Source organism: Hyla sarda, chromosome 8 (genome assembly GCF_029499605.1).
Source record: "Hyla sarda isolate aHylSar1 chromosome 8, aHylSar1.hap1, whole genome shotgun sequence".
Classification (NCBI taxonomy): Eukaryota; Metazoa; Chordata; class Amphibia; order Anura; family Hylidae; genus Hyla; species Hyla sarda.
This window is the reverse complement of record NC_079196.1, coordinates 38,047,718-38,062,680: the sequence shown is the minus strand read 5'-3', so window position 1 is coordinate 38,062,680 and position 14,963 is coordinate 38,047,718. Positions and strand designations below refer to the sequence as shown.

General features: G+C 42.5%; 1 protein-coding gene and 1 long non-coding RNA gene across 2 annotated transcripts in view; one reads left to right on the top strand and one right to left on the bottom strand.

Moving 5' to 3' along the window:
• The first annotated feature begins 2,495 nt into the window (after positions 1-2,495).
• On the top strand, positions 2,496-11,224 carry LOC130284893 (uncharacterized). Its single transcript, XR_008847182.1, has 3 exons — positions 2,496-3,520; positions 4,234-4,354; positions 10,952-11,224. It is a non-coding gene; the product is annotated as an uncharacterized LOC130284893 (long non-coding RNA).
• GALNT5 (polypeptide N-acetylgalactosaminyltransferase 5) overlaps positions 8,432-14,963 on the bottom strand; it is a 51,456-nt gene continuing 44,924 nt past the window's right edge. The window contains exons 9-10 of the mRNA XM_056535801.1: positions 13,632-13,793; positions 8,432-11,135 (exon numbers count right to left, since the gene is read on the bottom strand). Of these exons, the coding sequence (XP_056391776.1) occupies positions 10,995-11,135; positions 13,632-13,793 (303 nt within the window). The 3' untranslated portion in view covers positions 8,432-10,994. The remainder of the gene's footprint in view (positions 11,136-13,631; positions 13,794-14,963) is intronic.

The window sequence follows — 14,963 nt, the reverse complement described above, 5'->3', positions numbered from 1 at the left end:
ATTGGAGTACCCCTTTAACTTATCCCCTATCCAAAGCTATAGATCGCGGGGGTCTGACTGCTGGGAGCCCCCCCGATCTCCTGAAAGGGACCGTGGCAGTCTGCTGTAAGGGGGCGTGTCAGCCACAGCTTCCTGCGTGTGTTGGAACGGCCGCTTCTGGCAAACTGCCGGGCCCCGTTCATGAGATTGTGTCGGTTCCCAGCGGTCAGACCCCCCCATGATGTATAGCTTATCCCCTATCCAAAGCTATAGATCGCGGGGGTGTGACCGCTGGGAGCCCCCGCGATCTCCTGAAAGGGACCGTGGCAGTCTGCTGTAAGGGGGCGTGTCAGCCACAGCTTCCTCCGTGTGTCGGAATGGCCGCTTCTGACAAACCGCCGGGGCCCCGTTCATGAGATCGTGTCGGCTCCCAGCGGTCAGACCCCCCCCCCCCATGATGTATAGCTTATCCCCTATCCTATGCATAGGGGATAAGTTATCTTTCACTGCACTACTCCTTTAATGTATTCTGCAATCGTCTCTTTAGGCCATGTTCATGCGGTGGAAGTTCCGAGCGGAATTCCGTGTAAATATTCCGTAGTCATTTCAAAGGCCTGAGCGTAGTCGGCTAACGACTAGGGTCAGGTCATTTCCTGAGCGTATACAAGTTTAGGCTCAGACTTTAAATCATGGTGGGAACTTAGCCTAACCTCCTCTTCCAATTTAGTCTGGATTAAAAAGATTTCAGCTGTATGGAAGTGATCGATGCCCTTGCTTCTGTATTGCGCTTCTGCATTTCACCAAAACAATGGGACACTACTGAATTCATCCATGGTGGAGGTGCACCGAGAGCCACTACATGCCTACCTACCTATATTACATGAATAGGGCAGAGACCATGATCTCCCATGTGAATCCTCACTTGTTACCATAATGTCAGATGCGGCAGAATAAAAGATGGACAGGATGGTGTTGATTTATCGATCTGCCAAAATCAAAAACTGTCTGTTGTGCCCATAGCAACCAATCACAACTCAGCTTTAATTTTACCAGAGACATTTGTGAAATGAAAGCTGAGCTGTGATTGGTTGCTATGGGCACAACCAGACAGGTTTTTGCCTCCCATTGATAAATCTGGGCCGAAGGTACCTCGGTCTTTGCACAGCAAGAGTTCAAGAATGGGTGAAAAGTGCAGAAGAACATAGTCTGATGTATTCTGCCATTATCAATAGATCTTCTTCAGGCTGTTTCATGTACATCAGGGATTGCAATTGCTATACAGCAGTGGTCTCCAACCAGTGTGCCTGCAGATGTTGCAAAACTACAACTTCTGGCATGCCCGGAGAGCCGTTGGCTGTTTGGGCATGATGGAAGTTGTAGTTTTGCAACATCTGGAGGTTCCACAGTTTGGAGACCATTACTGTATACATATTGAAATGCCTTGTGTTTGCACACTGCAGCCTCTCCTGTTCCTGGGATCTGCATGTGGGTCTCCCCATTAACCTGGATAACTCTGGCTTTAAAGGGGTACTCCGGTGGCAAACATTTTTTTAAATCAACTGGTGTCAGAAAGTTAAACATACTGTATTTGTAAATGACTTCTATTTAAAAATCTTAATCCTTCCAGTACTTATCAGCTGCTGTATGCTTCAGAGGAAGTTGTATTTCTTTCTGGAATTCTTTCCAGGCTGACCACAGTGCTCTCTGCTGACACCTCTGTCCATCAGGAACTGTCCAGAGTACAAGCAAATCCCCATAGCAAACCTCTCCTGCTCTGGACAGTTCCTGACATGGACAGAGGTGGCAGCAGAGAGCACTGTGGTCAGACTGAAAAGAACTACACAACTACCTGTGGAGCATACAGCAGCTGATAAGTACTGGAAGGATTAAGATTTTTAAATAGAAGTAATTTACAAATCTGTTTAACTTTCTGGCATCAGTTGATTAGAAAAAATGTGTTTTCCACCGGAATACCCCTTTAACTATAAAAAAAAACTTACATGTAAAAAAGGCAATATAGATTTTATCTATAAACGACGTAAAGATAGCAATTTATTTGCCTTTCGTTCTCCAAGTCGTCTTTCTTTTCACTCTGTTAGTGCTACAAACAATCACAGTTATTGTGACTTGTTTTTCATCTGTTTCCTATAAAGCACTAACAGGGCGGCATTGATCGTGGAAACCGGGATAGATGTGTCTTCTGGAGGCCAAACAACGGCCTCTTTGTGCACATTTAATGCCGTAAGCTGCTTGCATACAGCATTATGTTAATGTGGGTGACAGTAAGCAAATGTATTTGTTCACTTTGAGAGATTTATCATAACCTGTCCAGAGGAAAAGTTGCCCAGTTGCCCATAGCAACCAATCAGATCGCTTCTTTCATTTATAACAAGGCCTCTGCAAAATGTAAGAAGCGATCTGATTGGTTGCTATGGACAACTGGGCAACTTTTCCTCCGGACAGGTTTTGATAAATCTCCCACTTTGGGCCTAAAGCCGCAGAGTGATAGTCTCCAACCTTCGGCTGTAGTAAAAATACAACTCCTGCCACGTTCTACACTGCCTCCTCCAGTCGGCCTAGTTCTACAGCACCAGGCCTTTTATTATTGACAACCTTGTGACTAGGTCATGTGACTGATATACAAACAATATGGCCCTTATTTACCAAGAGTGTTGTGTAGGTTTCTTTGGGGGTTTTAATTCCCTACAATTTATTTTCCACGGTATTTACTAAGGTTTCCCTACATTTTCCACTTTCCCTACATTTTGATTCTTTTACACATGCTCTGATCTGTCGGGTTTTCCTCAGCTTAAATCCACCACATTTTCTGAGGAAACCTTAGTAAATAAGTTGGGTTTTTGTGAAAATGTCGGGGACACACCCCTTTTCGGTGACCATGTCCCCTTTTCCGATAGTCACACCCCTTTTTCGGGTTTTCTAAGCAAAATGGAGGGTTAGTCTGGGTTTTTTCAATTCTGGTGCAAATTCTGGCGCAGACAGTATTTTTGGTGCAATGCGCCAGAATCTGGCGCACAACCCGACAAAACATGTAAATGAGGGCCTATATAACCATGTATAACCTGAGCCGTGCCTACAACCTTTACGTGCAGTTATGGCCAACTGCGGGCACCAGGGCTGGTCCAAGGATTTTTGTCACCCTAGACAAAAGCTAATTTTGCCACACCCCCTTGACGCTGCCCATTGGCTCGCTTTTTGACACACCCTGCCTTACCACTGGGGTGACACACTGTAACAAGCTCGCTCCTCGTGTAACTAGCTCACTACTGGGTGACACACTGTAACAAACCTCCTCCTCATGCTGCTGGCTGAGCGAGCAGTTTGAATGCTGGTTGTCTATCTTTCTTGTGGAAGGCAGAGCGATGCCCCCATTAAGAGAGTGCTCTAGGCAGCTGCCTATTTTCCCTATAGGCAAAGCCGACTCTGACTACGGGTGTTGATCCTTCTTGATCTGATGGCTGGCATGGTGAGATGCAACCGCACACAGAGTGGACAGATTGCCAAGGCACTCATTCGATGTTTAGTAAGTATCATGTGAAGGTTCTGTTCTGAATATTGGGACCATTGTATAAAACTTGCTGGACTTAAGAAGGTTGTCACTGCCAGAACACCCAATGCACAGCAGAATCTCTTCAGGCTTAAAGGGGTACTCCCGTGGAAAACTTTTTTTTTTTATTTAAATCAACTGGTGCCAGAAAGGTAAACAGATTTGTAAATCACTTCTATTAAAAAATCTTAATCCTTCCAGTACTTTTTAGGGGCTGTATACTAAAGAGAAATTTAAAAACGAAATGCATTTCCTCTGATGTCATGACCACAGTGCTCTCTGCTGACCTCTGCGGTCCATTTTAGGAACCGTCCAGAGCAGGAGAAAACCCCCATAGCAAACATATGCTGCTCTGGACGGTTCTTAAAATGGACAGCAGAGGTCAGCAGAGAGCACAGTGGTTATGACATTAGAGGAAATGCATTTCTTTTTTGGATTTCTCTTAAAAGTACTAGAAGAATTAAGATTTTTTTTTATAGAAGTCATTTACAAATCTGTTTAACTTTCTAGCACCAGTTGATTTAAAAAATAAAAAATAAACTTTCCACGGGAGTACCCCTTTAAAGCTTTATTGTGATGAAGAGTATGCCTGGATAACCAACTTGGACTCAACAAGATAAGCCTGTGAATATGGAACAAATATTTTGTTATATTTTAACTGTATTTAATGGCAGACCTCTGACCCTTAGGATACAGTTAAACTACGGAATTTCCAAGAGCAATTTAACTCCCGATGCAGCAGCCCCTGTGAAATTTCTGGATTCCGGGTCCAGCGGAATTCTGCGCAAACTGCATTGTGAAGTATCAATGGTGAGGCTACATTAACACTACGGGTCCTAAGTGGTCAATCTCATACTGCACAAAGGCCAAAAAAGTAATAGGAAGCCAGTGGCCTGCACCCAGAACCTCTATAATAAAATTTGTATTAGGCTACGTTCACACTACAGACTCTCTGCCCGGACATAATCCAAAATCCTTCAATGTTGGGACATGCACTGTCTCCATTGAAGGCAATGCAGTCCGCTTGAAATTCTCTTGAAAGAATGAACATGCTGATTCCGCAGTGTAAACGGTCCATCAGAATTCCATTGAAAACAATGAGAGGCCCTGAATTTGACATGTTAATTAACTAGTGTGAAAGTACCCTGACGGTGCATATCTGCTCAGTCCTAGTGTTGGAATTTCTTGGCAGCGCCTGCAGGTGACTGGATCTCTGCCTGGTATATCTTTGTAGTGTGATGGTAGCCTAATAAAGATTTTAGTATACAGGTTCTGGGTGCAGGCTATTGGCCTCGTATTACTTTTGGACTCAAAATGAACACCACTGAATCAACTCAGGTGGTTAAGGGGTCTTGTGCAAGGTGCTTCTCATAAGTACCATGAGTACAAGTGTAGATTAAAAACTTACAGCATTTATATGAGACACATACAAAATACATTTTGAAACCGCACCTGCCTCTTCTTCAGATAGAGGCAGTACCCGATGAAGAGTCCAAGGCAGACTCAAAACACATTGTATATGTGGAAAGAGACAGCAATTCCAGCTCGGTCTCAGATCAACAATGCAGGCTTAATTCACATATAGCTACAAGGATCACAGGTAGGTGGCAGGATGTGACGCGTTTCGGCCAGGTGCTGGCCTTACTCATACCATACATTGTATATGTGGTTAAAAAAAATACTTTAAAGGATATCTGTAGTGCAATATAACTTATAAGTTATAGATCGCGGGGGGTCCGAGCGCTGGGGCCCCTTGGGATCTCCTGGACAGTGCCGCGTATCCCATAGAGATACATGGAGGGGGCTTGTCTGACGCGGCTTTCTGCTGGGGATGAAACTGCACTTCCTGTAGACTGCCGCGGCCCCGTTCAGGAGATCCCGGGGGACCCCAGCGCTCAGACCCCCCTGCGATCCAGGTTGCTAAGGTAAAGGGATCTTTTGCAAGGTGTTTCTCCCGTGTAGTACCATAAGTACTGGTGTGGATTAAAAAGATAAAGGAGTACTCCAGCGCAACATAACTTATCCCCTATCCAAAGGATAGGGGATAAGTTATGTTGCGCTGGAGTACTCCTTTAACTTTTTAATCCACAGTAGTACTTATGGTACTACACAGGAGAAACACCTTGCACAAGATCCCTTTACCTTAACAACCTGGATTGATTCAATGGTGTTCAATTTGACAGCTCCAGGATCTTACACCATCCTGATCTCTTGTGAGAGGTGACACTAGAGACGCACATTTTTTCTTGTTTATGTTCCTATGAGCCAAAATGAAGAGATGCTATATAGGATGCTTTGGTGGACCTTGCCCGTTTACTCATTACATGATTGGTCAGTCATCTGAATGGCTGGTGTATTACGTTACATTTTATCCTGCATAGCCTATGGATGCCTCCTCTGTTGATATGGGTGCTAGAGAACAACGTCCATTTTAAAAAGTTGTCTTCCTCAGGCAACCCCTTTAAATGGGCACTACAGAAATAAAAAAAATGCTTTATATGTTGTACATAAACTAAGCAAAACATTAACTTTTCCAATATACTTAAGAAGAAAATTGTATCTCCTTTTTATATAAAACATGGCTTATAAAAAAAAAAGACCACTAGGGGTCCCCATACCATCCAGAACATAATCCTGTCTGGCCGCAGCATCATCTTTGTCCCAGCTGAAGCACATGCTTGGACAAAGTCCAGGAAGGGAGGGTGGGACTAGAACTCCTCTGTGGAGGAGCAGAGGAGGGGGTAACAGAGCAGCCTGCAGTGATTGTATAAAGAAACCCAGTACAGCACAGCAGACTCAGGGACGAAGTGAATGCATGGTGAGTGAGGGCAGGCTCAGCGCTTGCCTCGGACACGCCCCTTCCCGAGCAATGGATGTCAGAATAAGTGAGCAGCAGAACAGAGGGATTTGTGAGCCAAATACAGAAGAAAGACACATAAAAAAGACATGCAAAGCATCTGCATGACCTAGTGAGTAACATATAGAAGTATTATTTTTTTCTGTGATATGACAGGTACGCTTTAACACATAAAAGCCTTGCCATAGACATAAAACCGGAACAAAAAGTATAAGTAAAAAAAAAAAAAAATGTGACAAATATTATGCATGACCACACAATAATTCATACTGTCCAAAAATAATTTATTTCATCATAATCCCATTTTATACATTAAAATAAACAAAACAGAAAATAAAGAAAATGACCATAATTTCCCTTATATCGACAACGTACACGAACATTTATACAGGATGACATTGGAGGATTTCTGAGCCATATCTGTTGTGGATATAGAATTGTGGTCTCCAATGTGGACCTCCAGATTTTGCAACACTACAACTCCCAGCATGCCCGGACAGCCAACGGCTGTCCGGGCATGCTGGGAGTTGTAGTCTTGTAACAGCTGGAGGTCTACAGTTTGGAGACCACTGATATAGAGTGTTCAGCCATCAATCCAACAAGAACAGGAAAGTGAGACTCCTAATTTTCCCTGTGAGGGTCCAGTAGGGCATTATGAGTCCGTTTTTACGGCAAAGGTGGCCTCTATGTGGCCTCAGTCTTAGGCCTAAGGAACGTTACGTTATTGAGACAATTGCATATTAAATCATCTTTTGGGGGTGGTTCGCTATGTTTTTAGGCAATACAAATAGATTTGATCACATGGTTTCACAACCATATATGTGTGCAGCCAAATAGATTGAGCCATCTGTTCGCTGTCTCTTCATGTGACCACTGACAAAAAGTAGATATCTTTATAGAGAAACAGAAAAAAACCACAAAAGCCAATTCCTACTACTTATCTACTAAAAAGCAATATTTATCTGTTTGTGCATTTCCTCTTTTTAAATGTTTCCTTTCTACCATGGATAAAGGTGTACTCCACTAGAAAACATTTTTTTTTAAATCATCTGGTGCCAGAAAGGTAAACAGATTTGTAAATTACTACTATTTAAAAATCTTAATCCTTCCAGTACTTATCGGCTGCTGTATGCTCCACAGGAAGTTCTGATTTTTGTTTGACCACAGTGCTCTCTGCTGACACCTCTGTCCATGTCAGGAACTGTGAAGAGCAGGAGAGGTTTGCTATGGGGATTTGCTCCTGCTCTGGACAGTTCCTAAAATGGACAGAGGTGTCAGCAGAGAGCACTGTGGTTCCGACAAAAGGAAATTCAAAAAGAAAAGAACTTCCTGTGGAGCATACAACAGCCGACAAGTACTGGAAGGATTAGGATTTTTAAATAGAAGTAATTTACAAATCTGTTAAATTTTTCCAGCGGAGTACCACTTTAAAGCCACTTAGTCCTCATTGGACTATGTACCGTATTTATCAGCGTATAACACGCACTTTTTAGGCTAAAATTTTTAGCCTAAAGTCTGTGTGCGTGTTATACGCCGATACACACCCAGTAAAGGCAGGGGGAGAGAGGCCGTCGCTGCCCGCTTCTCTCCTCCTGCCTTTCCTGGGGTCTAGACTAGAGCGCTGCTGTCGGCCCTTCTCACCCCCTGGCTATCGGCGCCGCTGCCTGTTCTGTCCCCCTGACTATCGGTGTCGGCGCCGATAGCCAGGGGGAGAGAAGCGGCGCCGACAGCCAGGGGGAGAGAAGGGGCAGCGGCACCCATTGCCGGCGCCGCTGCCCCGTTGCCTCCCCCCATCCCCGGTGGCATAATTACCTGAGTCGGGTCCGCGCTGCTGCAGGCCTCCGGCGTGCGTCCCCGGCGTCGTTGCTATGCGCTGAACGGCGCGGCGCATGACGTCAGTGCGCCGCGCCGTGCATAGCAACGACGCCGGGGACGCACGCCGGAGGCCTGCAGCAGCGCGGACCCGACTCAGGTAATTATGCCACCGGGGATGGGGGGGAGGCAACGGGGCAGTATAGGAGTGATGTTGATAAAAGCCTATGTACATAGCTTCAGCCACCATTTTAGAGATAGAAGGGGTTAGGTGAAGATCTCTGTGAGGGACAGTGAGCAGTGAACAATACAGATAGGAATAGGAGCCACATGTAAATAATTGTAGTAAAGCCGCAGAGAGTGTTCTACGTCTGTTCTGCATATGCAAAACCGGTTTTCATTGGACGTAAAATAAGAGTTTTTGTTTTGTTTTACACTTATTGAGAATAAGTTGTGCATAGAGGGTCTTGTGTTCTAGGAAGCCTATCCCTTTGCTACACCCCAAAATGGGAATAATTTTTCACAGCTTGTAAAAAGCCATTGCTTCTTCACTTTCCAGGCACGGAACCTGTTGCTACATTCAAAAAGGGGTAACTTTTTGCCCAATTTGAAAAAGTCATTGCTTCTTCTGATATGTCTGTATGAATATAAACACTGGCAGGCATCTGCCTCCAAAAATGGATCATTTCTGGACATTAATTTTAAAAAGTATAAAGAACTCCCCAGTGCAATGTATTTTTGTTCAAGTTGTTAGCTACCACCGGGTCCTATAAAGTTACCCATAACCATACATGTTGCAGTAACTTTGAAATTACTTAGCCTTAAAAACAGCTCAGAAGTCCATAGATACACTTCAAAGGCTGAGCGGGCATGCTGAGAGTTGTAGTTTTGCAACAGCTGGAAGCACATTGGGTTGAAAACACTGTTCTAGATCCAGGGTCTCCAACTGCATTGGTACTGAATGACATTTTTTTTTTTTACATTGACAGAATTAAGCCTATTCCTATATGGCGTGAAAGAGAAAGATATCATAACCTCATATTATAGTTTCAAAAACAGTTGTAAAAAATTGCTAAAAACCCAATAAAAATTTGTTTGGAATGTAGATCATAGATGAACTCTATAGATAGTTGCAGGGATAATGTGCACTAGTGAACTAGTGACAAGATGTTTTCTCTCTTACAAGAAATCAAAAGCCTGTATGTGTATATGACCAGCAGATGGCGCTGTTACCTTACGTACTGTAATTGATGTACAACTACAGAACCTATAGTAGTGGTCTCTAAACTATGGACCTCCAGATGTTGCAAAATTACAACTACGAGCATGCCAGGACAGCCGCCATTGTAGTTTTACAATATTGCACCCAATGAGTATCAGCACTTTCCAGGAGCTACATTAAAGAAGCACTGCAGTATATTTTTTCCCCCATATCCTGCACAGTCACCATCACTAGTCATACAGCGCCATCTGTTTCATTCCTGCACAGCTGCATCCATACATTTCATTATTGTAACTGGGTTGTGTGATCACCAGCCTGACCTGAAAAAAATCAGCGTTTAAAGGGGTACCCCACTGGAAAACATCGTATCCGCTATCCATAGGAATCTCCTCTGTGGCACCCCAGTCATGCGGCACAAAGAGCAAACCATAGCCGCCACTCCCCCTTAATTTATGTCTATGGGAGGAGCCCTGCTATAGACATGAATAATGGAGGGGGCGTGGTGTGATGTCATGAACACGGAATCTCCAAGCTTCTGTGTTCTGAATGCCGCCACTGCCGGCCCGGAGATCACGGGGGTCCCCAGTGGTGGGACCCCCGTGATCAGACATCTTATTCCCTGTCCTTTGGATAGGGGATAAGATCTTTTTCAGCAGAGTACCCCTTTAATGTGTCAGAGGAAATGGTCAGTCCGGGGTCAGCGGACCTCCTGTGAACTACAGGATGACATCATCACCAATCACATCTCTTCTGGCTGTTCACAGACCCCTCTCCTCCAGCTCTATTTGTATACTGCTGCCATTTCAATGGGATCAGGATATAAAGTAGCTATAAACCTCCCCTGTTTACATATTTTCCTGCGTTTTTGCTGTCTTTTTTCTGAAATCTTAGAAGAAGGGCACTATTTCACTGCAATTGCACAATTGACATACACTGCATTTATGGAAAATCACAGCCAAAACGTGGTAGAAACATTATAAAAAGCAGTAAAAAAGGTTATGTGAACATAACTCAAAGACATCAAATCTTCAGAAAACACCTCAGAAATCTCTTTCATGGCAATATTTCTCTAAATAAAATGCACATTGAATAAGAAAACGCATCAAAACTGCACATAATGTAAACTGACCCCAACCGACCTATGAGTCTAAGCAGTTTAAGCTGCTGGAGTCCCTGCAGAACGTGTCATAAATTTCTGTTACACAAAAAAAAAATAAAGCAAGAAAGAAAGGAAAAAAAGAATCACAGATAAATAAATAATCTTAAACTTCATTATAATCACCTAAAAATAAAATCCCCCTTGTAACAACAACATCCCCTGTAGCTTAACAACATCAGAATCAGCCCCAGAATCCTCATTAACCCCTTGTGTTTTTTTTTTCCAGTAACTATTCCAATTTTTAGGGAAGTCTTTCCACAATCCTGTTTACAGTCCAATCGTAGTTCCGACTCTTTTAAATAAAAAATCCCAATAAAAACAAGTTCTATGTAACACTATTGTCCGTCCGCTCCGCAGTGTTACGATGATGTAAGAAGATTCTCCAGAACCAGTGTCACCTTCATGGAGCAAAGTACGTCTCAAACCTCCACTTCTGAAGACTGTTTGTAGGGCTGCATCCATTGATTTGTACTTTCTCTTGAGAAGCTTCTACCTCCAGACATGTCGGATTCTTCATGTTTTCTAGTACTAGATGGTCGGACTATAAAAAAAACAGACACCAAAGAGTCAGAAAAAAATGTAAAGTAGAAGACAACATGTATGGAGAAACCAAGCCTTTTAGTAAGAAAACTAAACACTAACATAGGTCTATCTTTCTATCTATCTATCTGTCTATCTCATATCTATCTATCCCATATCTATCTATCTATCTGTCTATCTCATATCTATCTATCTATCTACATCCAAGTATAGCAGGTCACAGCATTAAAGCAGCAGACTCCATGCATGCTTGACAAAGGCTGTTATAGCCGAAACGTTGCACTGCTGGTAACCAATAAAAGATCACAGCCTTTTTTGCAAAGAATTTGGAGTCTGCTGCTTTAATGCTGTGACCTGCTATACTTGGATGTTTATGTTCTCGACTGGTTATCCGGATGTCACCTGCATGGTAGCTGGGACTGGTGCTGTCTTCCATTTCTCTACAAATCTCTCTCTATCTATCTCATATCTATCTATCTATCTATCTATCTATCTATCTATCTCATATCTATCTCATATCTATCTATCTATCTATCTCATATCTACCGTATCTATCTCTATCTATCTATCTATCTATCTCATATCTATCTCATATCTATCTATCTATCTATCTATATCATATCTACCTCTATCTATCTATCTCATATCTATCTCATATCTATCTATCTATATCATATCTATCTCATATCTACCGTATCTATCTCTATCTATCTATATCATATCTATCTCATATCTATCTATCTATCTATCTATCTATCTATCTATCTATCTATATCATATCTATCTCATATCTATCTATCTATCTATCTATATCATATCTATCTCATATCTACCGTATCTATCTCTATCTATCTATCTATCTCATATCTATCTATCTATCTATATCATATCTTTCTCATATCTATCTATCTCATATCTATCTATCTATCTCATATCTATCTATATCATATCTTTCTCATATCTATCTATCTATCTCATTTCTATCTATCTAAAGTAGATATGGAGCAGCACAACCCAAAAAAAGGAAAAATGATGGTGGGTGCCAGCAATTCGTTGTCCCAGGTAACGGGTCAAAGGATACACAGCAAAGAAAAAATTGCAGCATTCCAAATTCCAATGCAAAAGGTGTAGGATTTATTAGCCTGGCGGCATAGCGACGTTTTGGCTGCCCACTTGCAGCCTTTCTCAAGATTGAGAAAGGCTGCAAGTGGGAAGCCGAAACGTCGCTATGCCGCCAGGCTAATAAATCCTACACCTTTTGCATTGGAATTTGGAGTGCTGCAATTTTTTCTTTGCTGTGTATCTATCTATCTATCTATCTCATATCTATCTATTTATCTATATATATGTTGAACATGGAATACATTTTCACTTCTTATGGAACCAAGAGTGCTGCGGATTTAAATTTGATTTACATATGGACTCTTGATCCAGATGTGGCTCTGCTTGCACCGGCATTTGTTAAAAATGTGGATTGTGCTGCTTCCCTGCTGGATTATCTATCTATCTAAAAAAATATCCAAAGAGAGCAGCACTCCTGTAAGTCTTCACAAGAATGATGGGGTGCACACAGTCACAACAGATCCAGGTCACAGATCTCCATCTCGGCTCGATAATGGCTGGGTGAGCTAGCCGAAACGTCGCCACCATGTCTATGTGAATAAAGACCGCTTATTTACACTTTATGGGAGTGCTGTCGCCTATTCGTCTGCTATCTATCTATCTATCTATCTATCTATTTCATATCTATCTATCTATCTATCTATCTCATATCTATCTATCTCATGTCTATCTATCTATCTCATATCTATCTCCTATCTATCTATCTATCTATATATTTCATATCTATCTATCTAATATCTATCTATCTATCTTATGTCTATCTCATATCTATCTCATATCTATCTCTCATATCTATCTATCTATCTATCTATCTATCTATCTATATATTTCATATCTATCTATCTAATATCTATCTCATATCTATCTATCTATCTATCTACCTATCTATCTATCTATCTATCTACCTATCTATCTCATATCTATCTATCTATCTATCTATCTATATCTATCTATCTATCTATCATATCTAGATCTCCATAAGGACACATCACATAGGTAGGGACATGCTGGTGAATCTGCCTGGGTGATATTGATCTTCCGTAGATGTCTGTGTCCGTCCTATATCCTCAGGCGCACTACGTATGGCCTCTTTGTAGAACTATACTTTGTATAAACTATGGTAAGATACAAGCTGAATATCTGGCAGAGAACGGTGAAGGCAAATGGCATCTTGGGTGCACAGGACTATCAGGCCTCCCATGAGAAGCTCTATAGGGCCGTGTTTGCCTTCTTTATCTTAATGATGCTGATCATGGCGCAGGGTGAAGCCGGGCTGGTTCCCTGGCACAGGATCTGCTCACACATTAAGTAAATATCCCTAATACCTGGGCGGACTTTTTCTGTGTGAACCTAGAGGGAAACATTGTTGACTTACCAGCACGGGCTGGAACGCTGTCAGGGACCTGTGTAACCAGCGCAGGCTGCTGTTCAGATTGTCGCAGGGCGTTACAGACACTTGGTTTTTCGCTTCGCCGGGTGAAATGCAAAGATCCTTCTGTTTTATTAATCTTAACCAGGTGAAATTGAACTGCTGGTTCTGGGGTGGGAATAGCAAGACATGAGCGTTACTATTTGGATAGTAACTATATAGTCACAGTATAATAACGTGGGCAGATACTAATATTGTTTAATACATAGATCAGGGATTTCCAAACAGCGTGCCTCCAGCTGTTGCAAAACTACAACTCCCGGCATGCCCGGACAGCCGTTGGCTGTCCGGACATGCCGGGAGTTGTAGTTTTGCAACAGCTGGAGGCACACTGGTTGGGAAACATTGACTTAGGCAAGACAGTCTAAAAGTACTCAGAATGTATCACAGCAGCTCAGGCGCATCTTTGGACATTACTAATATTTATTACTAAAAACTGCATGATCAGCAGTCACAGAAGCAGAATGGAGATGCAGTTGAGCCGTCAGGTGGTCGGAGAAGGTAGGTATATTTTAAGCTTCTCCTCCGAACTGTTACACTGAGCAGTGAGCTAAACAGTATATGCCTCACTGCTCAGTATACAAGAGCAAGGACTCCTGTCAAAGTGACAGGAGTCACTGCTCCTTTATGCAGTTTCTGTGGCTCCCTATGTTAAGGCACCACGTACTGAGCAAGATGCATATTCTGTATGCCTCCTGGTCAGTAAACACTCAATAAGGAGTGCCTGAGTGTAAATCCGGGAAGCACATATTCACCAGTGATGTTGTACTGAGCAGCAGGCATACAATGGATCAGTAAGTGTCTATCTCTATCTAGCTCAGTAAGTGCAGGCGCATGGACTCCTGGTCATATTTGGTTATGCCCAGTTGTTAAATTATTCATATATTTTCAGGAGGAGTAACAGAGAAAAGTCACAATTCAGAGTTGTAAGATCATGAGCAGAAAGCTATACTGCTTATGCCTCACTAATTAGCATACAGAAGCAGGGACTGCTGTCAAAGTGACAGAAGTCCTTGCAACTCTATGTAAAGTACTTAAGCAGCCAACTATATAGCATATGTCTTACTGCTCAGTATACAGGGGCAGGAACTCCTGTCATAGTGACAGAAGCCCTTGGTCCCCTATTTTTTTTTTGTGTCTCCCTACTCTAAGGCATCATAGAAACTACATACTGAGCAGGAGGCATATGGTGTATGCCTCCTGCTCAGTGAACTGGAGTCACTGTCAAAGTGACAGGAGTCACTGCTACTATATGTAGCTTTATTTAGTTTCTGTGGC